Here is a 22013-nt window from a genome sequence, read left to right on the forward strand (position 1 = left end):
TAGTTTATTCTTCCCTAGAGTCTCTGCCTTCAGCATAGGAAGATACAGCCCCCACTGTGCAGATTTTAGTTGAAGGAATGGTGCGTCATTATTTGGGGGCCTACTGTGTGCCAGAAGCTGGGGCTCAAAAACGAAAGGGCACCCAGTCTGGCTAGAGAAGCAGGCACTACAAAAACTGTATGATGTAATGTAGCACGGGGGTTACAATATAATGTAATATATCATATAACGTACCAGCTAAAAGTATAAGGTAATGACGTAACACGAGCTCTGGCAGATCCCATCACAGAACATTTATATCATTACTTCACAGCATATCACAGGACGCGCTCCTGAAACGGACTATACACACCCCTGTGGTAAAGGTCGCCGAGTGGCCACTATGAGGCCCTGAGCAGGAGGCTGGGTAGGGGTCAGGGAGGGCTTCCAGGAGGAACGGAGCCTTCCAGAATGGGCAGGAGTTAGTCAGACAGACAGGGGAAAAGGGCATTCCAGGCAGAAGGGACAACATGAGCGCAGAGGCCAAAAATAACCCCTTTGGGCGAGGAGTTCCTTGTTGCTAGAGTGTAAATTGGGACACAGGGAGTGACCGGCTGGAGCCAGGTCACTTGGGGGAGGGGTGTGGCCTCTACTCTTGGCCTGTGGGGAGCCCCTGGGGGTCCTGAGCAGGGAACGAGGCGGTCAGACCTGGATTGTGGCTGAGCGGCTAGGAGGAGCTCAGGTGGGGCCCGACTGAGCAGCTGGGCAGCTGGGCCAGGTCCCAGGTGGCTGTGAATTCTGGGCAGAGAGCAGGAGGGTCTTGAAGGAAGGAGTGGCTTCCTACTTCTCCCTCCAGAAATATTTTTACTAGGAGCTCAAGGAAAGCAGGGATTAATATTTTCCCCTAGAACCAGCTTTCTGGTCTGCTAGGGCAGGTGGAAAGGGGATAATGAGCTCCCAGGCAAGGGAAGAACTGGGGCCTGCTGACACCCCTCTCATCCAGGCCTCCCACTGTGCTGGGTCCAGGGGCTCAGGGCCAGGCAGTGGGAAAGCTTGTCCTCCCCCTGCCTCCCTTGTCCTCTGGAGGCCTCAGGCTGGAAAACAAATTCTGGTCATTGGGCTGACTCCACAGTACAACCAAGGGCCTGGGCCAGTGGTTGCTCCTCCTTGCCCAGGCTCTCCTCATCTTTGGCCCCACAAAGCCCATTTCTCAGGCAGAAGACAGGGGAAGAAGGAGGGACTTGGACAAAACAATTTCGCATACTTTGTGCCTCCATCCCTGAGCAGGTCCGGGAGGCAGGCTAGGTGTGATCCAGATAGGACACGTGAGCAAGTCTGCTGGTCACACAACCCCAGGGCAGAGCTGAGGTGAGATTCAGAGTCCAGACCCAGACACCTGCTCGTGGAGACCAAGCAGGAGGGTAGATCTCAACCCTCTCTGAACCCTTCAGATGGTGAGATTAATGGCCCTGAAACTGCCATCAACATAAATATTTGGTCCTTCCGGAGCTGCCTCTCTCCAGCTAAAATGGGGAAGGAAGGAGCGGAGAAAGGAGGGCAAAGGAAGGAAGAGCAGGGGCCTGGGTACAATGCAGATGAGACACAGAGACGCCCTCCAACTCCCGAGGCCTTGGGCTGCAAGAAGCCAGCCCCCCACACGGGACATCAGGCTTTCCCCACTGAGGCTGTGAGGGGCTCCAGAGCTTCTGGGTCTGTTGGGATGGGGGGCAGTAGAAAAGGGGTGCAGGGAATTGAGAAAGGAAAGCGAAGAGCCCCAGTCCCCTGGCCTTGACATACCTCCCCCGCCATGAAATCACCAGCCTCTGACACTTAGGAGGCATCCCTTTTCCCACCTTCACTTGGCATCCCCCTGCCTGACTCTCAGCTCCTCATCTGGGCTCCAGGGGGTGTGAGGAAGGCAGGCCACACCTTGCCATCTCCCTTCCTCTCTGATGCTGGTGTCCCAGCTGCCAGCCCTGCCCCAACACCCCACGGGCTCCGGACAGGCCACCCGGTGACTGTTCCCAGGAGGTGCCCAGATTCCAGGCAGACATCTCCCAGAAGCTTCCTGGCAGAGACAGCCAGTTCTTAAAAAAGGCTTCATGTCATAGTGCAATCAGCCGAGAGGCCCGAGCACAAGGGTGTTTATTAACGTCACTGTGTTCCCCAAGCACCTCCGTGTTGCTCTCCGAGGAGCTGACAGGGGTCTCAGCGTCATCTCTGTCTTCCCCCCACTGGTCCCAATGCTATTGGCGTCTCTGAGCCTCTTGTCCAAGACCTGAACCCTGACGGCCTGGGCCCTGCCCACAGCGTGCCCTCCCAGGCACCTTCCCGTCTGTCCCCTCCAGCCGAGGTTTTACAAAAACAGTCCCTTCCAACGATCCCCGACTTTAACAGTTTCGAGAAGGAAGAGAATCTGGCAGCATCCAGGAGAACCAATTAGACAGTCCTCGGGCACCTTCGAGGAGGAAGAAAAGTCACACGGGGTGTAAGAGGAGGAAGAAACAACATAAAAAGAAAACAAGGGGAAACAAAATAAAAACCAGAGATAAAAAGTCCAGAGAAAACAGCGGCGCCTGAGAAACAAGGATCCCAGCCGCCAACTTTTACAGTGTCCAGCCCTGTTATTCATAAGTGAGTTTCCTCTCTCACAAAGGACCTTTTGCACGGTTTTCCCTTCTGCCTCCAAACCAGCTGCTCGCGCTGTTGTATCCTGAGTGATGATGAGGCTCTGAAAGGGTTTTTTGGGAACAGATGGCCAGGGGAGAGCTGGGGAATGTGCCAGCAGCGGGCTGGGCGGGCGGCCAGGGCCCGCGGTGACTGAGTGCTTGGGCTTCCAGCTCGCGTGCTTTCCCTGCCCTCTGCCCTCCGTGGCGCCAGCAGGCCTTCCCAGCGAGCGCTCGGAACATCTGGAGTCTGGGGCTGCCAGGAGGGGGGGCCGCGGCGGCCGGGCGGGGGACCCTCTGTTCCCGCGGATCTCCCATGTACTCGCCACCAGGCCTGCCTCGCAGAACAGCTAATCAAAACCACAGCGCCCCGAATGGGAACCAGGCGTGCTCCCAGCTGCAGCCAGAGGCCGCCAGGCGACTTAACCCGGTGTCAGGCCTTGCCGGCAGTGCAGCGCTGGGGGCGCTCGGGGCCGACGACACCCCGGGCCCACCCCACCCGGCGCCACCCCCCATGCCACCGCCAGCGGCTCTTGGCTCCCTACAGCTAAATGGAGCCTCCACGTGCTGCTGCCCCGGCTGCTTACATAAGAGCCACTGCTCCGGGTGAGACGCGCCATCCCGCTATTTGCGGGGGGCCTCCGGGTGCGGGCCACCCCGCTGGGCAGCGTGCGAGCACGAGGGCCCGGCAGGCCTCCAAGGTTGAAGAGCAGGGGGCTTTGGGACCCAAGAGACATGGGCCTGAACCGGCTCCACTGCTTGTTAGGCACATGGCCCTGGGCACACGACCCCCCTTGGCCTCAGTTTCCCCTCTGTGCAACGGGAGAAGTGGTCCTCACTTGCAGGGTCAGTGAAACGTGAGGTACAGATGACATACGTGGGAGTCTGGCAAGCAGTGGGCACTTAAGCACGTGGTTGACACGACTCTTGGCGACAGTTTGTCAGAATTATTAGCGTGCGCAACCGAACACTGGGCATGTTTTGTGGTTATGAATCCACGAACTTCGAAAGCCTGGGAATTTCTGGGTGGGCTGCACGCTCACCTCCCGTTATGGGTCCAGGACCAGGGCTGTGGGCTGAAGTGCTAGAGAGGGACGGATTCCCCATTCGGAGCTATTTATCCTTATCTGCCTTTTTGTTGATCAGTCATTCAGCACCCATGGCATGGCCTCATCCCTGAGATACTCCTTCATGGGGTTCCACAGGAAGTTGTTACCTTATTGCTGTGAATTCCTGAGATTTCCTCTCTGGCACTCACTGAGAAAATGCCAGCCCTTTCTCACATGGGACCTCATTTAATCCTTCCAGCAAGGTGGCAAGGAAGGCATGTGGGTTCTCACTTTACAGATGAGAGAGGATTGGGGGTTGGGATCAGAGAGGTTAAGTGACATGCCCAAGGTCACACAGCCACAAAGTGCCAGTGTCAGGACTCAAACCCAGGTCTCTGGCTCCAAAGCTCTCTACTTCTCCTACTTCACAGTCTTGCTTGTCATGCTTTCATGTGCCTTAGAGTTAAATGCCAGCACCATGGAGAATTGCAGGAATGGTAGGGTTCAACTCAACCCGCAACTACACAGACACCCTTTTTCCAGTGTCCTGGACTAAGGGTCACTGAGCCTATGCAGGGATTTCCAGAGGACCACCCTGGCTCAAAGGGGTGCTCTGGAGGGAAAGGGTTCTCTGAAGGGTCTTTGGATCCCAAAGGGTGATACGTTAGCAAATCAGAGGGGGCTTCCCATGCTCTGTGGCTCTGATTCTTCCTTGCTGTGGAGAGAAGGGAGGGATCTGTGAGTGCATGTCAGGAGGGGTGCAATTTGGAGAAGGGGACAGGAGCGCGGTGAAGAGAGTGTGAGAGGAGAGAGGAAAGCAGCACCTCACCTCTACCCTACCCGGGAACCACTGCGGAACTCCAGAGGGCCGAGTTCTGCCTTCTGGGGAGAGCTGGCTCTGAGCTCACCTGTGAGGCTCCCCAGCTAATGATCTCTCCAGCCCAGTCCCTGCCAGACTTGTGGACTAATGATGTCAAATGTGAGAGGAGAAGCGGCAGCTGAGAGAACACTCTGTGTTAGAGCAAACAGCTGGTGACAAACGTCTCTGTAATTGGCATGCCAGAAAAAATAAATTGCATCCATTTTTATGACTAGAAGGGAATTTGATGGTGGTTTCCCACCCACCCCCCTTTTATCCCAGCATAGATGGACTCTGTGGGCTTTGAAGGCAAATGGTATTTAACTCAGTAACTTCGCCAGGAGGATGTGGAAAGAGAACCTCTTCTCATGCACCCATGTCCATGTGGGAGGCAGGACAGGGAAGGGCAGGCCCCCCCGCATGCCTCTCTCACCGGCTAAGTGACCTTGGTCAAGCTCCTCAGGCCTCTGAACCTCAGCTTTGTTATCTGGACAATGGGACAGCCCTGATGCCCACCTCGCAGACTTGGCGGGAAGTCACAAGGCAATCCATCACAAGACCTAAGCTCCATGCCCAGCATGTAATCCAGGCTCTGAGAAGCTCAGGTATCATCAGTGTTCTTGGGACGCACTGCTTGGGGGTCCCAGCAGTCTCTGGGAGCAACTCTCAGGTCTGTGTGAAACACCCGGCGGGGCACAGGGAAAGTAAGAGCGACGCGTTTGGTCATTCGGACAGTCATTAAACAGGAAAAGCCCGACCCCAAAGGGCCTGTAAGGTTCTGTAAGCCACCTTACAGAAGTGGACACGGAGGCCCCAGCAGGGGTGACCATGGACATGTGGGTGGGGGCAGAGCCAGGACAGTGCCCCTCAGTGGACACTCTGGGGACACAGAAGGCCCTGCACACAGATCCAGCCAGAGCAGGAGCCCTTGAAACTCTGCCTCCTGTGCTCTGGGGCTTGGGCATGGTCCACATACACAGCAGGAACCACCAGGTCCAGCCACCAAGCCTCGAAGAGCCAGCCCCACCCCCCAGCCGGCACAGCCCCGGGGGGTGCCCAGTCACCACCCAGGCTTCCGGAAGAGCCCTTCACTCAGTGCATCAGGACATTTTTTTTCTCTCCCCGTCTCCAAATGGCCTGCACGCAACCCGAAGGCAGGGACTTGCTGCTGGCCATCTAGCACCAGGGTCGAAACTATGCTGTCAATGTCAGTAGCCGTTATTTTCCTCTGGTTAGTACTCCAGGGGTTAAAGTGGCTGGAAAGGAGCACCCCGGATTGTGGGAGACCGGTCCCTTGCTATTCTGCAGGTCTGGCAAGGCCCCCCCAGCCCAGGTGTGAAACAGTCCTGCTGTTCTTCCTCTTTCTCCTCCTCCTCCTCCGAAGCTCCCGGGAGTTGCTGCTTTAAAAACAGGAGCTGCAGAAACATGGCCCAGAGCCAGGTGCTTAGCGTGCATTATCTCAGCTACAGCAGAGTCAGAACTGAGCTCTCCAGGGCCCATCCACTCCCCCCGCACCTCCCCCCGCCCCTGCCCCTGCCCCCATCCCTGGGCTGGGCGGCCTCTGACATGGGCCTCCCTGCACGACCTGGCTCCCTAACGAGGCTCTGAGCCCTCAAAGTTGTGCCCTGGGAGGCCCAGAGACAGAGGACCCACTGGTCAAGGGTCTCCAGCCCTGCCAGGGAAGGGCTGAGATGGGGCCTGACGGGGGCGGGGGGAATTCACTTTATATCCCATTCCTAACACAGGTTTGCGGGGGTGGGGGGTGTCAAGGCAGCTCATTAGAGATACAAGGGATCTTAGAGGACACTGTGCGCTGTCTCTCATGGAGGTATCCCAAGAAAGGGTCACCCGGCCTCTTGGGTTCACATTCACTGTGAGGGTGCCATTGAGGGGAATGGCTGAAATTGCTATTGGTCGAGCTGGTGAGGGTCACCATCATCACAGCTGCCATTTACAGAGGACCTCCTCTGAGCCACTCACTTACCCTGGCATGCGTTCTCTAGTTTCTTCCCTTCTTTGCCTTCTCTCTCCCTCTCTCTTTAGCATGTAAGCCTGGCTCACTCCTATCCCCAAACCCGCAGTGGCCACGGGGGAGGGGGACAGAGACTTGATCTCAGCCCCTAAACCATCCCTCTACAGGGACTGCGGAGGGTGAAGTCCCCCGTTCGGAGCTCACTCCACATGCTCAATAAACACTGAATGAATGAACCATCAGGGGATCTCCAGGGGCACCAGCCCCCCTGATTCCGATGAACAAAACGGGGGCCTGCCCCAGCCACTCAGGGCCACTGGGCAGGTCACTGGAGACCCTCCCTGAGGACACCTCAGGACTCACCTACGTGCATGGCGACAGACATGCAGGAAAACACAAGCCACAGAAACAGGGGTGGCCCTGTGAACCGCCCCACCCACCAGCCAGAGCAGAACGCTGGGGAGGGACAGGTCCTTGGATATCCTGGCACCTCAGGACCCTGGCCATCTACGTCCTCCCGGCAGTGCTGACTGCAGACACAGCTGCTGGGGGAGAGCAGCCCCGGGCCCACCACGCAGCAGGAGGGGACGCAGGGTACCAGCAGTCCCCTGCTCTTCTGAGGTGAGGCAAAACCTCCACTTGGACATGGAGGCTGGAAAGGGCCTGAGAAATCACTGATGAGGTTCCCACGGTACCCACTTATCAGCAACAAACCACAACCTGCCACCTCACTCTCCCAATCAGGGCGATGGGGGGTTGGACACAATGGTCTCTAATGTGTCTCAGATCTGAGGGGATTTGAGGGGAAGCCATGAGCTCATCTCCGTTTGGCATCTTCACCCCGCTCCCCTCCCATCCTCCGCAGCCAGGACTCCAATCAAGGAACAGGGAAGGGAAGGGCCGGCCCTCCCGTCTTGGTGTGTGAGTGGGGGACACGCGGGGGGTGGTGGGGAAGGGGATGAGAGGTGGATTTGGAGCAAACGGGCGCCTGCCCACCCTGCCCATCCACACCTCCGGGCTGCCCCAATGCCACGGGAAGTTCACCCAGAGTTTACAAACCTCCTTTGTCACAGAGCCCTGCACGGAGCCATCAATCACGCCCTTAATTTACCCGTGTCACTTTCCAGAGGAAAGCGGTCCTGCCAGCAGCCAGTGGCGCTTCCTCTCTCACCCACTTGATGAGGATTTCATCTAATTGGTCCACGTTAAATCACTCCCAGGAATGCAACGTACAATTACCGCAGTAGCGGCAGTGGCTGGCTGGCAGCGGGGACAGAGTGGGGCCCTCCCTGGCGGAGGCAGGACGGTCCATGGGGAGGCCTTCCTGGCTCTGGGCCCAGAGGTCTCTGGGAAACCTGGGGAACCCAGAGAGAGCCTGCTGGCGGGGGGGGGGGGGGCTAGGCGGGTAATGTCAGGGATGAGAGGGAGAGGCAGGCCAGGAAGGAAGGATGGAGGATGCCAGTCACTGGGCTCCCTCACCCTCTCCAGCCCTGGATGGCCAGGGGGGCAGCCATCTCCCCCAGCCTCCATCCACCTCGTGGACACACCCTCTGTGTCTCTTCCCCTGGAACAGAGATCCAGAGGGTTGCCGTAAGCCTTACTCAGTACTACCTGGCACGGACCCCCAAATGGAAAGGCAGGGGAGCACAGGCCATTCAGGGGCCATAGCCGGGCCCACCACCCTTCCTCCCGCACATCCTTCTCCAAACACATTGAGCTACGTGCAGGCTGGTTCCTCTGTCTCGATGCTAGGCCCTGCTTCATCTTCCCAGTGACTTCCTGGTTGTCCTTCTGGGCCCAGATCAAAGACCTCTTACCCTAAGATGCACTTTCAAACCCCCTTGGGCAGCAGAAGTAAGCTCTCCCTCCTCCACCTGGCCTTCCACCGCCCTTAGCCCAGACCTCCGAGACTACCCTGTCATACTCTGCCACCCGTATCCACTGACAGAAGAATGACTCCGACCATCCTGTGAGCTTCATGGGCCCTGGGACCACATTTGTCACCTTTATAGTCCTGTCTGGCATGCTTGGTACAGGGCTGGGGATCAGCAAATCTCTCCAGAATGAAAGAATGAATTACAAACGTCACTCGCCTTAATGCATGGCCGCAGGCAATCCCCAGGCCAAGTCATACTCCCAAACGTGCTGAAGAGCTCTCCAGTCCTGTGACCCGGCTCAGGGGAGCTTAGTCTGGCTCATTCTGATACAACACCTATCAGGGGCCGCCTGGGCACATCAGCACCAGAGCACGGAAAACCAGAAAAGAGCTCCAGACCTACAACCTTCCCCATGAAGGGAGCACACCCAGACCCAGAGGCCCGGGGTGACTGTGCAAGGTACCCGACAACCCCATGACCAGGAGTAGGGTCACCCCTGTAATCCCAGGGAGCGACCCCCAGCAAACCTCCAGGAGGCTGACCTTGCTGGCCCCATCAGAAGCCTGGTTGAGAGCAGAATGCCCAACTTCCGCTCCCACCTCTCCCACCCCACTCGGGAGGCTGCTGAGTGGCTGCTGGCATGTACCTTGCGCTTCTTGGCACGTCCCTCGGCTTGCAGGGTGCGGGTGCAGCGCTGCACGCACTCGGAGAAGCTGAGGTTGCTGTGGTCGGCGCTGTAGTCGAGGTCTGCCAGCCGCGCCAGGGACAGGATGTAGTTACAGGCGATTCTCAGGATGGCCAGTTTGGACAGCTTCTGCCCGTAGGAGTAACACGGCACCTGGGGGTTGAGAAGGTGTCAGGAGGGGCTGCTGGCGGGGGGGTGGGGGGGGAGGTGGGGCTCTGGGCCCTGGCCAGGCAGATGGGGCCACTCACAATGACGTCCCGCTGCCCGAGAGGGGACCCCCGGGCAGCAAAGATGGCCTGTTGAATCCTTTGACCTGGCTTTTATTTTCTGTTCTCAGTACCCACTGTGTGCCTGCACGCATCTCAACTCGTCCACTCACAATCTCCAGGAGACACCCGCGTTCCCACCGTTGCAGGGGAAGAAACAGTGGCTCATCTCACACCCACGGGGCAACAGGAATGAAGCATGTAAGGTCCCACGCTGACAGAGCTCCGTCCCCCACAGTCCCTAAGAGAGAGTCTCTCTGACAAAACTGACATGCTTCCTCTCTTTTGGCTCTGATACTCCGACCACCCACCCACTCAGTCAGCGGACCTTGTTTTGTCAGACACTCGCGGGTCCCACTCTGAATAATAACTTGCTTCCTGACTTCAGAGAACTCACACTTGAGAGAGATGTTAGTGTCATAACAGAGTTAGGGACCCAGGACTCTGGGGACATACAGGAAGGAAAGTGCCCGTGCTTAGCCGGGAGGGCCTTCCTTTTTCTTTTCTCTTTTTCTTTACGCCCTCTGGACTTGCAGGTGCTGCTGGGCAGGCAACAGGTGCATAATAAATATTTACAGCCGCAACCAGACTTGACGTGCTTGTCAGTGACTCATCGCCAAGCAGACGTCTGCTCACTAATTTGCACAGGGGTTTGTACGGGGTGAAGAGACAAAGCATCTAACTTTCTAACACCGTCCGCCGGTGCTGGAACCGCACAAGCAAAAAGCAACGAAGACTGTGCTGAGACGTGGAAATGCTCCCACACCGTCCATCTGATGTGTGCTACCTATCCCCTCTCTGATGTACCACTCACCCGAATGGCTGGGCCGTGCTTACCCAGCCCCCAGGGCTCCAGTTTCCTCCTCTCTCTGGCATCCAGATCAAGACACAGCACCCACCCCTACCACCGACTCTGGGACCCATTAACCCCCATCCCGCAGAGTGGGCTGCCCCAGCATGAACACTCAACAAGTATTTGGTGAGTGTCCCCCATATACCAGCCCCTCTTCTGGGCCAACCGGGGATGATTCTATCCCTCGGGGACCGTAGGCGATATCTGCAGACATTCTTAATTGGCAGTACTGGGGAGTGGTGGAGGGAAGGTGGTACTGGCCCCTGCTGGACAGAGGCCAGGGAGGCTGTTAAACATCCTGCAGTGCACAGGGTACTATAAGTTCCCCGCCACCAAGAACTGCCCGGCCCGAATGGTCACTGGTGCAGAAATTGAGAAAGCGTGGCTAAGGGAGTCCCCTCAGATGGGGACCCAAAATGCATGGTCCACTTTGTTCTCACGTTGTCCTGGAGCTCTCTCGGACCTTCACTTCCCAATCCTGCACTAGGGGGTGAGGGGAGGAGAGCCAGAGCAGGCCCTGCCCTTAAGAGTGCACTAATAGCCCCCCGACTGTCCTCAACTTCTGATTACTGTGACTCCTTTAACAGGCAGTCTCCCAGAGAGCTGAGGGGCAGAGGCCCACGTCTGCAGGGCCTGGCACAGATCTTGCCCCTAACAGACCCTCCAAAGAGTTTGTTGAACGAGAGAATGAATGAACAAATGACCGGCCTACCTTTACATTCACCAGGGGGCTGCGGAATGTTTGGAAAAGTGTTCAAAACCCTTTCTTCTCCCAGATGATGGAGACTTAGCTTTTCAGTGTAGAGCTGAAGCCCACATACCTTTTGGCCATCTGGGCTCAACTCCCGACTCCAGCTGTCCAGGGCTAGCAGACCCCAGGCCACTGAGCTCGTCTTTCCATGGGCAGGCTTCCTCTCCATCTACTCACAGGACCGCACCCACCACCACAGGCGCACGGCAGAGAGTGAGGCCCGAGGTAAGTCAGTAAGTCCTTAAGAGCGGGGCTGCAGAAGGTCCCCGAGGCAGGGTTCTGGAGCAGGTGAGAAGCATGACAAGATGCCTGCTTATCACCGCCACCTCCCCACCGCTGGGCTCCTGAAATGGCCCCCACACCAGAGGCAAGGTTTGCTGTCCCCTTTTAAAATCTTCCAGCAGCCACAGAGCTGCCACTCACTGGACTAGGAAACCGAAGGAGGGGCAGGCTGGTGATGAAGAGAATGCCGCCTCCTGTGCAGTGCCCACCCCCGCCTACCCTCCAGTCCCGGCTGTGGCTCCAAACCCATCCAAGAAAAGCTGGCAGAACAATGCACTTTGCCTGTTCCCAACCAGAGTCCAGAGAATCCTGCTTTATCAGCCTGAACAAATAAACAAGGTTAGTGGGACAGAAAGGTTCCCTGGAGTCCTGGCACAGGGGAAGGGGGGTGTCTCAAGAGCCAACCCAGCACCCAGGAGGGAGTGCCTACCTGCCAGAGGCCCTTGGGGACTGGGCATAGCTCCGTGACACAGGTCCCTCCTGGTGTTTTCCCAGGGGCCACACTGGGAGTTACCTGGCTCACTGAGCTCTTGGCCCCTGAACAGATGGGCTTTCCTGCCAGTGGGCAAGGAATCTTGGGAAGGATCTGAACATGAGAAGCCAGGGTCATTGCAGGATTACAGAGCAACAGATGTGGCCAACCAACCTAGGGGCTCCAGTCCAGGGTCTGGGCCAAGTTTTGTCACTCTGTCCCATTTAAAACCTTCTCCCAAATAAAGACGGTTATCCCATCTGCACATGAAGATAAAAAGAGGTGGACATCTTGGGCCCCAGTTCACTGAACTAAGACCTGAAGCCATGCCAGGAGCTTGTCTGTCTAGTAGTCCAGGAAGGTTCATGGCCACTGAGCTCCCTAGACTCCCTCCAGCACAGGTGGCCACATGTAGGACGCCAAGGGCAACTTTTGGGTGGCTCCACCCCCCTCCTCATCCTCCTGCCCTGGGTGGGAGATACTCTTCGGCTCGCATGGTTAATTCCAGACCCTCCTGGTACCCATTCCCTAGGATGTAGTCCTGTGCCCCCAGAAGCCCAGTTCAGAAGCACCCTGGCCTGGCCCAGCCCCCACGAAGTGAGAGTCCGGCAGCAGATCCTAGTTCTGGGAGGGGGAGAAGGGTGGAAGGAGCTGGTCTGAAGCGCAGGCACTTCCAGCGACTTTGGGAGGTGCCTTTGGTTCTCTGGGCCTTTGTTTCCTCATCTGGAGAGTGGGAACAACAATGTCTGGGAACCCAGGCCACCCCTGGCTGCTTATGTGACCTACTAAGGGTATTTTTAATACAATGCCTATATTTATCTTTAAACGGCCCAGTGAGGTAGAAATGATCTCTTCCACTCTGCAGAGAAGCATCCGATGCCTTAGCTGGGCTCTTTCCAATTAGTTGGAAGCAACAGCTTGTGGATTTGGATAAGCCTTTATAGCCCTCGGGGGTTGGCAGCCCACCTTTCTGACCTGGGGTTGGAGAGTTCTGGACTGATGATCCCATGGGCCTTTAGCCTTTGGGCATGACCAGCCGCCCCACCACCTGCAGAGGACCCCCTCAGCAGCGGTCTGCTCCACTAGTCAAAGGACACAGGGCAAAGGAGGCAGCACAGTCACGTGTCTTCTATTCCTAACACTGCCCAACTTCTAGGGAAGTAAAAGGACTTGCCTTGTGCTCACCCCGTGCCGTAAGGATTTTTAAGCTTCAGAGGACCAGGTGTAGGGATTGTCACAAGGTCCCCTATGACCTTAAAGGATCTCAGCTTCCTTACCAACAAAATGACCAAAGTCCCCACGACCTGAGAAGGGGATGTGAGGAAGCAAATCCAGGCAGTTGCTACAGAGAAACAGCGCCGAAAAGCTACCAGCCCATGCAGTGAAGTGCTCAAAGCCATCCCCTGCTTCAGATCCTGCCCGCGATGCCCTCCTGGAAGCCTGTCGGGACTCCTGGGTCTGCAGAGCTCCCAGAGCACTGTGGGCACGACCCACCTCTGAGCGCCCGATTCTACTGGAACGTCTTCTCTAACCTCTCGTGTCGGCGTGAGGGCTGGCTTCCTGGGTGAAACCCCTTGGTGCAGAGCTCTTCAAGGTCCTTGTCAAGTTCTACCGAAATAGTTTCTCTAAAATCCCTTTTCCACACAGCCATGAGGCTGGACCTTGAGAACCTGGGTCTTGGTATTTGTGAGCCATGGCCCCAGGGCCACACAGGCCTAGAAAGGGGACCATAAAGACACTTAACAACAGGCTCAGGTAGGGCACTTCCCCCAGTGCAATGAGGCTCAGTAACGAGCCACTGTGGTGAGTGGTCCTGAGGGAGCAGAGTGGACGCCTCTTTCACCCCTCAACCATGTGGATGGAGTCCCCAAAGCAGGCCTGTCCCCATTCCCTGGGGAGGCACGCACTGGTTGCTGTGGGGTCATGGGCCCCTGGCAGGCTGTGAGGTCTGTGACTGAGGGAAGGGCAGGGTTGGGGGCACCACCCCATCCCCCCTCATAGTCCATCGTGAGTTCCCTCTGTGAGGATCCCCCGGGAGACTCCAAGGGCAGCAGAGAAGGGGACCCAGGCCCGACTTGCTTGGCACCCACTTCCTAAAGAGTCACCTCAGCAGGTCCTGAGGGCTCCTCACAGCCTCCTCCAGCCTCAGCCTTGCAAGGCCGCCATTCCTCCTTCAAAGCTGAGGGGCTTCAAGTTTTGAGGGGAAGGAGGAAAGCTGCACACACACCAGATGTCCCAATGTGCCGTCCGGAGGCCAAAGCCAGGATGCTGGCCTCTCCCCTACCCCCGCCCCGTCCCCCCAGCAAGGCCAGACTTTCCTTTCGACCCCCTCCCACCTGGCCCTGGAGCAGCCCCGCACACGGGCCAGGCCCAGCTGTGCACACATGGCCTTCACATGAGGCGGCAGGAAGGGCCCTACGCAGCTGGGCTAGTGGCATGTGCTGTGGCCTGACCATCTGCCCCACACATTCCCCCCTCCACCAGACCAGAGGGCCTCTTCCCCACCTGCACTTCCGTGGCCAAGCAGCTCCCTCTCTTCCCTTCCCAGTTAAGAGCACAGTGGGTTGGACCAAACAGAAGGCTTCCTGGTGGGTGGGTGCTGAGGGTGGACAGCTGCGGGGCATTCAAGAGGCTGAGAAGCAGAGCCCTTAAAAGCCTGGGCTTTGGAGTGACTCACTGACTCTGATTTGAATCCAGGCTCGACAGTGACAGTGACACACAGCTATGCAGGCCCTGACGGCTCCAGGCCCAGGAGGCATAGCACACCCACATCCCGCGAATGGCGGGATGAGGAGCCAGGCAGTACAGAACCCACAAGGCCCCATGCACTAGCCGAAGGCTGCGAGACCTCGACTAACTTAGGTAAGCTTTCTGAACCTTAGTTTCACTATCTGTGAAATGGGGAGAGGATAATAATTACACCCATTTCATTAAATGAACTAACACACATAACATGCCCAACACGGTGCTCGCCACAAAACAAGTATCTGATAAACGGTAGTTCCTATGATTGTTATTAAAATGATTACAGAATGTTTATTTCCACATCGCTCAAGGCCTTGCCTGGCACTGCGGACACTACGAATGCTCAAGGGTATTTGTTCCTCCTACAGCCCCAATTCCATTCTTCATTTGCTCTTTGCAAAGAAGCTATGGGGGGGGGGTAAGACTTAGGGTCATTTTCCAGCTTTAGCAACTGAAGCCCCAGAGAGGGAAAGTGACTTTTCCTGGTTAGGCAGAAAGGAGGCAACAGAGCCATGACTCAGACCCTGCCCTCTGGACTCCTTGCCCAGTGCTCTTTTAACCCCATCAGGAAGCTGCTCAGGGAAAAAAAAACCCTGGACCAGAGTCACAATCCCAGAACTGATCTTGGTGCCATGATGGTCAAGCCTTCATTTCAGGCAGAATAGTCCTTCTGCTTTTCCATTCTCTGCCAAGGGCCCATTTCAAACAGTCAAACTTGAGCCTAGATCCAGGGCTACAGGTTGTCTGGATTGGGGTGTGTGAGCGTGTATGTGTGCACAAGTGTACTCGCATGTGCCTCTTAAACGTGCGGGAAACAGAGGCCCAGAGGAGGAAGGAGCTCCTTCAGGTCAGAGGATTTTCTCCATGGATGGGAGCTGTGGTTGGTATGGCCTCAGCCCCCAGCTCGGAGATCACCAGTGCCCTACCTACATTTCCTTCCGTGGCAGACAGCAGGCAGATGCCCACTCTGACCCAGCAGCTTTCCGGGGAAGGAACAGAATGAGCAAGGAGGAAACAAACAGGGGCAGGCACCTCTGTGGCCATGTGTTGTGTGTGCTCTTGGGCATGGGTAATGACCATGTGTACAGGCATAGGTACGTCCCCGAATCTGTCCTTTTTATGTAGAACTGCCCCCCACAGAAAGGGGAGAAGTGAAAGGAGACCAGGATTTAAATAATTTCCTCTCAGATCCAGTCATGGGTAAACCAGCTTCCGATTGTTAATAAACATGACAGATACAGAGGGCACTGTGGGACACATTTGGCCAGACAGGCATTCCAGAAACTGCTGTCATCTTCCCTAACCCACTAGGTGATCTTGGACAAGTCTCCTTTCTTCTTTCTCTGGGCCTCAGTTTTCCATTCCATTAACTGGGGTAATTCAACCTGACGGGATGTTAAGATCAAGCAAGGTAGAATATGAAAGAAGCAAAAACCACTGGGTAAATGAGATGTTTAGTGGAGCTGACTACACAGAGACCAGGACACTTTCTCGGAAATGAAAGTGGCAGCCAGAGGGACAAAAGGGGCCCTGAACTGGCAGTCAGAGGACCTAGGTGTCAGTCTTACCCGGCTACCCACCAGCTGTGATGCTGTTGGCTTGTGGCCTCCCCAATCTTCCCTAGTTGCAAGGTAAGCCAGTGGAAAGGCATCTTTCTGCCTAGGCTGTCAGCCTTCCATCCTGGGCGTGGGTGGCCTGATGCTCTATAGGCTGCCCTCCCCAAGCATTCAGACACAGAGCTGTTGCCCAAGAGTAACCCTGAATGTTCCACTTGGCCCACTGCCTAGGGTCCCAACCGGTATATGGCTGGCCACCTCCCTGACCAAGCATCTTACCCAAACCCAAGCAAGACACTTTGGCCCAAGTCATAGAGTCTCTTTCTTCCCAGGAGCTCAACTCCCTTCCCATGGATGGACACATGCACCTGTCCATTCTGCCCACAGAAGGAAGAAGAAAGTGGGATCCAGAAAGAAGATCCAGTTTTCTAAAATGCTTTGTTGTTGGCTAAAACCAGAGAGGTTGAGTAACTTTCCTGGAGTCATACAGGAAGTCAGCTGTAGAGTAAGCAAAAACCTGACCATCCAAACCTGTCACATCCACACCAATCCTTCCCCATTCCCTTTGGGGGTGGGGGCAGTGGGCACGTACTACCTTCTTCTTAGATTTCCCTTCTTTCTAAGAAAATGAGAAGTCTAGAACCCCAGGGCAATCCCAGTCTTGTTTAAAGTGTGATTGCAAAACTGCCCCTCCCCATTGCGGGTAATTCTCAGATAAATGTTCTTCTCCAACCCCCTAGAGGACGCTGTCTGGTGAGGGCAGCACCCACCAGCCCCAAACTGAGAAGCCCTGACCCACCACCAAACTAGGCTCTGAAGGTCCCCCAATCCAACCGTCTTGTCAGTAGAACCTGCTGCTTCACCATGAGGTGAAAGGCAGCAGGGGAGAATCCCCTGGGAAGGCTCTCACCAGCCAGATCCTGAGGCTGACCCTGGGGAGGGGATGTAGGTTTGTAACCCAGATCCTTAAGGATACCAGGGGATGGGCTGCAGATCCCCAAAGCAGCCAGGGTGCAGGGGCATCCCTTCTGAGAGGTAGAGGCTGAAGGGGGGCTGGCAAAACCAGGGCCACCCCTCTGCAGCATCTTAGGCCTCCCAAAACCCAGACCACGCTAAATGCCTGAAGACGAAGTGTACCCCCCGGCCCACCGCTTCCTCGCTGAAGACAAGATTCCCACATTCCCTCTCTGCACTCCTCACCGAGCCCAAGGGACTCGGGAAGACAAATACTTGTTGCCATAAAAGTGAACTATGAGGGTTAAAGTCAGACGCGCAGAAGGGTCGCGCCGGGGGTTGGCGGGAGAACTTGGTCGTGCCTGGGCCAGAGATCTCGACCCTTTGCCCCTACTTTGCACCCTAAGATCCGTACCAAAGCTGTGGCGAAGGTTACTGCCCTAGGAGGGCTCAAACCCGTCTGGACCCTTGGGCCAACCGGGCGGGAATAACTTGCTCCTCGCACACACCCTCATCCTCCCTAAATTCTCCCCGCCACTCACCCACCCACTCCAGCAACCGTCCCCGGGCTCAGTGAGGGTGTGCGGCTGGGAGCCGGTACCTGCTTCCTGAGCGCCTCGAAGGCTGCACTGATCGTGTGCACCCGCGTCCGCTCCCTGGCGTTCGCTAGAAGCCTCCGGGTCTGCTGCAGGGCTTTGATCTCCGACGCAGCGGTGGTCGCTTCGCCCGGCCGTTTCCTAGGCGACGCGGAGGAATCCGGGTGGTTATTGTAAATTACGTGTGAAATTGACGAGTAAGAACTTTCCCCGGGGCGCGTGGGGGGCGCTGGGCGCACGGAAGACTCCGGGGGCGCAGGGGGCGCCGACGGCGTGGGGCGTGCAGGCGGTGCGCACAGCAAGATACGGGGACGAAGGCCGGGCTCCCGGAAAGGTTGCGCCTCGGGACCCCCGGGGACTTGGCCCTGGGGCGCCGGAGGCGGCGGCGGCGGCGGTGGTGGCGGTGGCGGCGGCGGCGGCGGCGGCGTGGGGAGTCCCGGCCCCACTGCGCCCAGGGCGAAGCCGCGCTTCCGCGCGTCGGAGACCTCCGGCGCCCGAGCGCCCCTGCGCTCCCCAGCCGGGTCCGCGCCCCCACCTGAAGGAACAGCCGGCGCCAGCTGGGCTGGCACCGGGGCCGCGACCGGCTGCAGCCTCTGGGTCCTGTCGCGCAGCCCGTTAGTGGCGGTGGCGCCGTACTCCGGCGCTTCCAAGTCCAATCGGAAAGTTTTATAGCCGTTCGCGCGCCTCGCCGGCTCCTTGCCTTTCCGCTTGAGCTTCTTGAGGCCGTTCAGCTCCTTCACGCACACGGTCTTCCACGGCCCGTCCTCGAGAACCGGGATGTGCTTCATGGCGCGGGCAGCGCGCGAGGCAGGGGCGTGGGGCTGCCCGGGCCGCGCGCCCGCCGCGCTCGCTCTGCACACTGCGCGCCGGCTCTGCCCGGGCGGCCGCCGCGCTCAGCGCCTGGGAGTCTCGGGCTCTCCCCCCTGCTCGCGCCGCCCTCCTCCCTCCCTTTCTCCCCCTCGCCCGGGGCAGCTGCGCCGCCGGCTCCGCGAAGCCGCCGGGCTGTCCGTTCCCGGAGCGCTCAGAGTGTCATCTGAAGTCGCTGCCGCCTTGCCAGCATTTCTGGAGAACGCCCGCTGCGCTCCATCTGTGTTTGTTTAGCCTCAGTTTACACAGAAGCCCAGTTCGCGAGATCAGTCAGCGCCGCCGCCCGGAGAGGAGGCAGCTCCCGCTGCCGCCGCCTCCCCAGCCCCGGCCGCCCGAGCCGCGAGAGCCTTTAAAGAAACAGGAAGCATTTTTCAAAACAGCTGGGCTGCCGGCCGCCTCCTTTGTCCGCGTCCTCTCTACCTCCCCCCACCCCCATCCCTTCTGTCCAGAACCTGCCTCCTCTGACTCTCCCTCCACGCCCCTCCTCAAGTCCGGGGCGCTCTCTTTTCCCCAGAGGACCGTCCGCTCCCCGGCAGAACTACCCCGAGCACGTGGCTTTCTGGGCCCTTCGGCCCTTCCCCAGATCCAAGCTGGGCCTTCTCTACCCAGCCTAGCTGACCTCTGAGGGACCTTCTGCACCCAGCACCTCCCCGTCCCAAATCACCAACTAAGAAAAAACAAAAACAAAAACAAAAAAACGGAGCGGGGACTTCTGCGAGGGGGAAGATGAGGGGGCCTGCTGGGGGAAGGGAAAGGCCCTGAGTTGCCCAGACCCTCACTGCCACAGCTCCACAACCCCACCCACTGGTCACTTGCTAGAGCAGGGAGCCGGGAGTAGAAGGCCTAGGCTCTAGGGAAACTGAGGCTCAGAAAGGCATGTGTTTTCCCACTCACACTGCGAGTCAGAGAGGCTGGGGAGGGTAGACACTTTGGATTCAGGTAGACCTGGCATCCGTGAGATTCTGAAGGCACCTCACCCCAGGCTGCCTGCTAAGCCCGGATTTGCTCATCTATGAAATGAGAAGTGCGCAGAGCATAGTGCCTAAGTCCCAGGCTTGCTGCTGTGAGCAACTAAACCTGGGCACACAGGAAGTACTGGTCAAATGACGGCTCTGCTTATGAATGTTACTAATAACAGGGACAGAGTAGCTCCTAGAGGCAGATTTCCTAGGTTCAACCCCAGCTCTGCCACTTACAAACTGAGTGATCTTGGGCAAGTCACTGCACCTCTCTGTGCCTCCCTTTCCTTGGCTATAAAAGGGAGGTAACAATCGAACCTTCCCCTGGAGGGGGGTGGAAATTGAGAGTATGTGTGCCAGTGCTCAGAGCCGGGCCTGGTGCTAAGGGAGAGCTTTGCACATGCCCACTAGCATGGGCAGGGAGCAGAGGTCCACTTTCCAGACCTTCGATCCTCAGTGCCAGCCCCCTGGAGATTCTGGAAAGAAGAGGTCAAACTAGGGAGCTCTTACCCAAGGCCAATTTCCCCAAGTCTGCCCTGGAGGACCAGCACAGGGCCTCACCCCTCCTGGGTCCCTTCTCTGCAGCAGTTCCTCCTAAAGGCCATGACGGGCACATGGAGCAGTTTGGGAGAAGAAGATGGACCCTCTACCCTGGTCTTGGGCTCTGGCCTGTGTAGCCAGTGGGACCTCATCTTTCTGTTTCAGTCCTTCACTCCTGCTCCCTGGTGGGGCTTCTCCTCTGAAAATGCAGGAGGGGGCAGGTGGCATGGTGGCCTGTGGCATGTGGGGTCCTGGGAAATAGGATGATAGTCCAGACAGAAGTCTGGGGCAGGAGCACAGAGCTGGGACCAGGAGCCCATGATAGATCTTGGGTTTTCAACCATTGAGCCTCATGACCATAGGCCAGACATTTCATCCCACTCACTTCTGTTTTCTCCTCTGTCCTTAAGGATATTTCTGTCTAGCCAGCCTCTCAGGGTAGTTGGAAAAGTAAAAAGAGATTGGAGATTTAAAATGACTTTGACCTAACGCTTCAAAGGCACCCTCATGTGTACATGTTCACACTCACAGAGGCAAGCAGTTTTCTGACTATAGTAAATCCTGAACCTCATTTTTTCCACCAAGAGGACTCTTCATAATGCATGCGCCTTCTGAGGCATGCCCCTCCATGCACACCCAGCATCTTCCCGCACCTTCCTTCTCTCTTTTAAGACCAAGGGTGTGCCCCAGAGAGGAGCCCTTGTTCATCTGCTGTCTCCCCAACCCAGTCCCGGGACCCTAACACCTTGGCTTTTGCTCACAGGTCTCCCACATCTCCCCTCTGCGGAGCACGCTCTTCCTCACCCTTTGATGACTGGCTGCAGTGTCCCTTCCTCCTGTAAACCTGGGCTGACCCCCACAGCCCCCTGTCGCCCTTGCTGGCCTCTGCATAGTCTCGCTCACAAGTCTGACTGCAATCTGTCCTCCATTGAGGACCTGGCTGACCCCCTAGTTTGTGAGCTCCTGAAAGCCCACAGTCTCCTTCCTCCCTGTCTCCAAGAGTTGGTGCTCAGGAGACCTTTGCTGGAGGACAGCCAGCTCTCCTGTCCTTTACATTCTCCAGAACTCAAGCAGAGGCTAAGATCCGTGCTTGCCCTTTCCTTGTGCATCTAGTTAGTCGGTGGCAGACATGGGAGCAAAACCAGGCACCCCACCCTCACCCAGAGCTGCAGGGGTGCTCTCTAAGCCTCAGAGTCCTCACCTACAAAATAGAGATCATGCTATTGTGCCTCATAGGGCAGTCACGGGGCTTACATGAGGTTGCGGGTACAGCTTTGCCCATAGTGACCGTGTAGAGTGAGTAGTGGCCTTAGGCACCTCCTGTTTGCAGACCGCCTGGGCTCCTTGCATCCCAGCATCTGTCCCCAGACTCAGGGAACAGTTGCGGGCTGGGGTTTCTATAGCTAGTTGGGGTGGCTAGCTTGGAAGTCACTGGCAGGACTGAAAAATCAGGCTGTGCTCCAGGGAAAGCACCTATGTTGGCTGAGTATCAAGGGCTCCACTCATGCTGCCTGAGCGCCTCACCGGCTGTCCCCCAAACTAGAGAAGATCGCTGGAATCCCATGATGCTCATTTTCTGGGCATTATCCCCTTAGTCATAAGATGGAATGCGTCATAAGATGGAATGGAACAGGAGGCAAACTGTAAAGGACCCAAGTGATGCGGAGGGTCCCTGTTAATGTCATTCCCAGCCCACCAGGTGGCAGATCTTCAAGGCCCAGGCTAGCTGCCCATAGACCCCCAGCCTCAGGGTAAACTTGCATCCCAAGGCTCCTGATTCTGCCTTCCCTCAGCCTCCTTGGAAAATGTGTGTGTGTGTGGGAGAGAGAGAGAGAGAGAGAGAGAGAGAGCGCCCGCGCGCGCGCCGGAGAGCAGCCAGGCAGCGCCCCCTGGTGGTATGTTCTGCCTGTACCGCACATCTCCCTGCAAGGAACTTGCTCTTTTTGAAGCCACCAGTGATAGCCTTGCGATGACAGTAATATGGAATTTGTGAATTCATAGAGTTGCCAGGATAAAAGGGCTCTTGAGGCTCAAGGTGGTCTCACCCTCTGCTTGGGATGGCACTACACAGACACCCCAAGAAAA

At 57.1% G+C, this 22013-nt stretch overlaps 1 protein-coding gene across 1 annotated transcript in view; it reads right to left on the reverse strand.

The window, feature by feature from the left end:
- The window catches only part of ATOH8 (atonal bHLH transcription factor 8), a 30653-nt gene extending 11583 nt beyond the window's left edge, over positions 1-19070 (reverse strand). The window contains exons 1-2 of the mRNA XM_032880646.1: positions 17568-19070; positions 9049-9240 (exon numbers count right to left, since the gene is read on the reverse strand). Of these exons, the coding sequence (XP_032736537.1) occupies positions 9049-9240; positions 17568-18350 (975 nt within the window). The 5' untranslated portion in view covers positions 18351-19070. The remainder of the gene's footprint in view (positions 1-9048; positions 9241-17567) is intronic.
- Between the last annotated feature and the right edge of the window lie 2943 nt (positions 19071-22013).

Source organism: Lontra canadensis, unplaced genomic scaffold, assembly GCF_010015895.1.
Source record: "Lontra canadensis isolate GAN:19392208 unplaced genomic scaffold, GSC_riverotter_1.0 scaffold71, whole genome shotgun sequence".
Lineage (NCBI taxonomy): Eukaryota > Metazoa > Chordata > Mammalia > Carnivora > Mustelidae > Lontra > Lontra canadensis.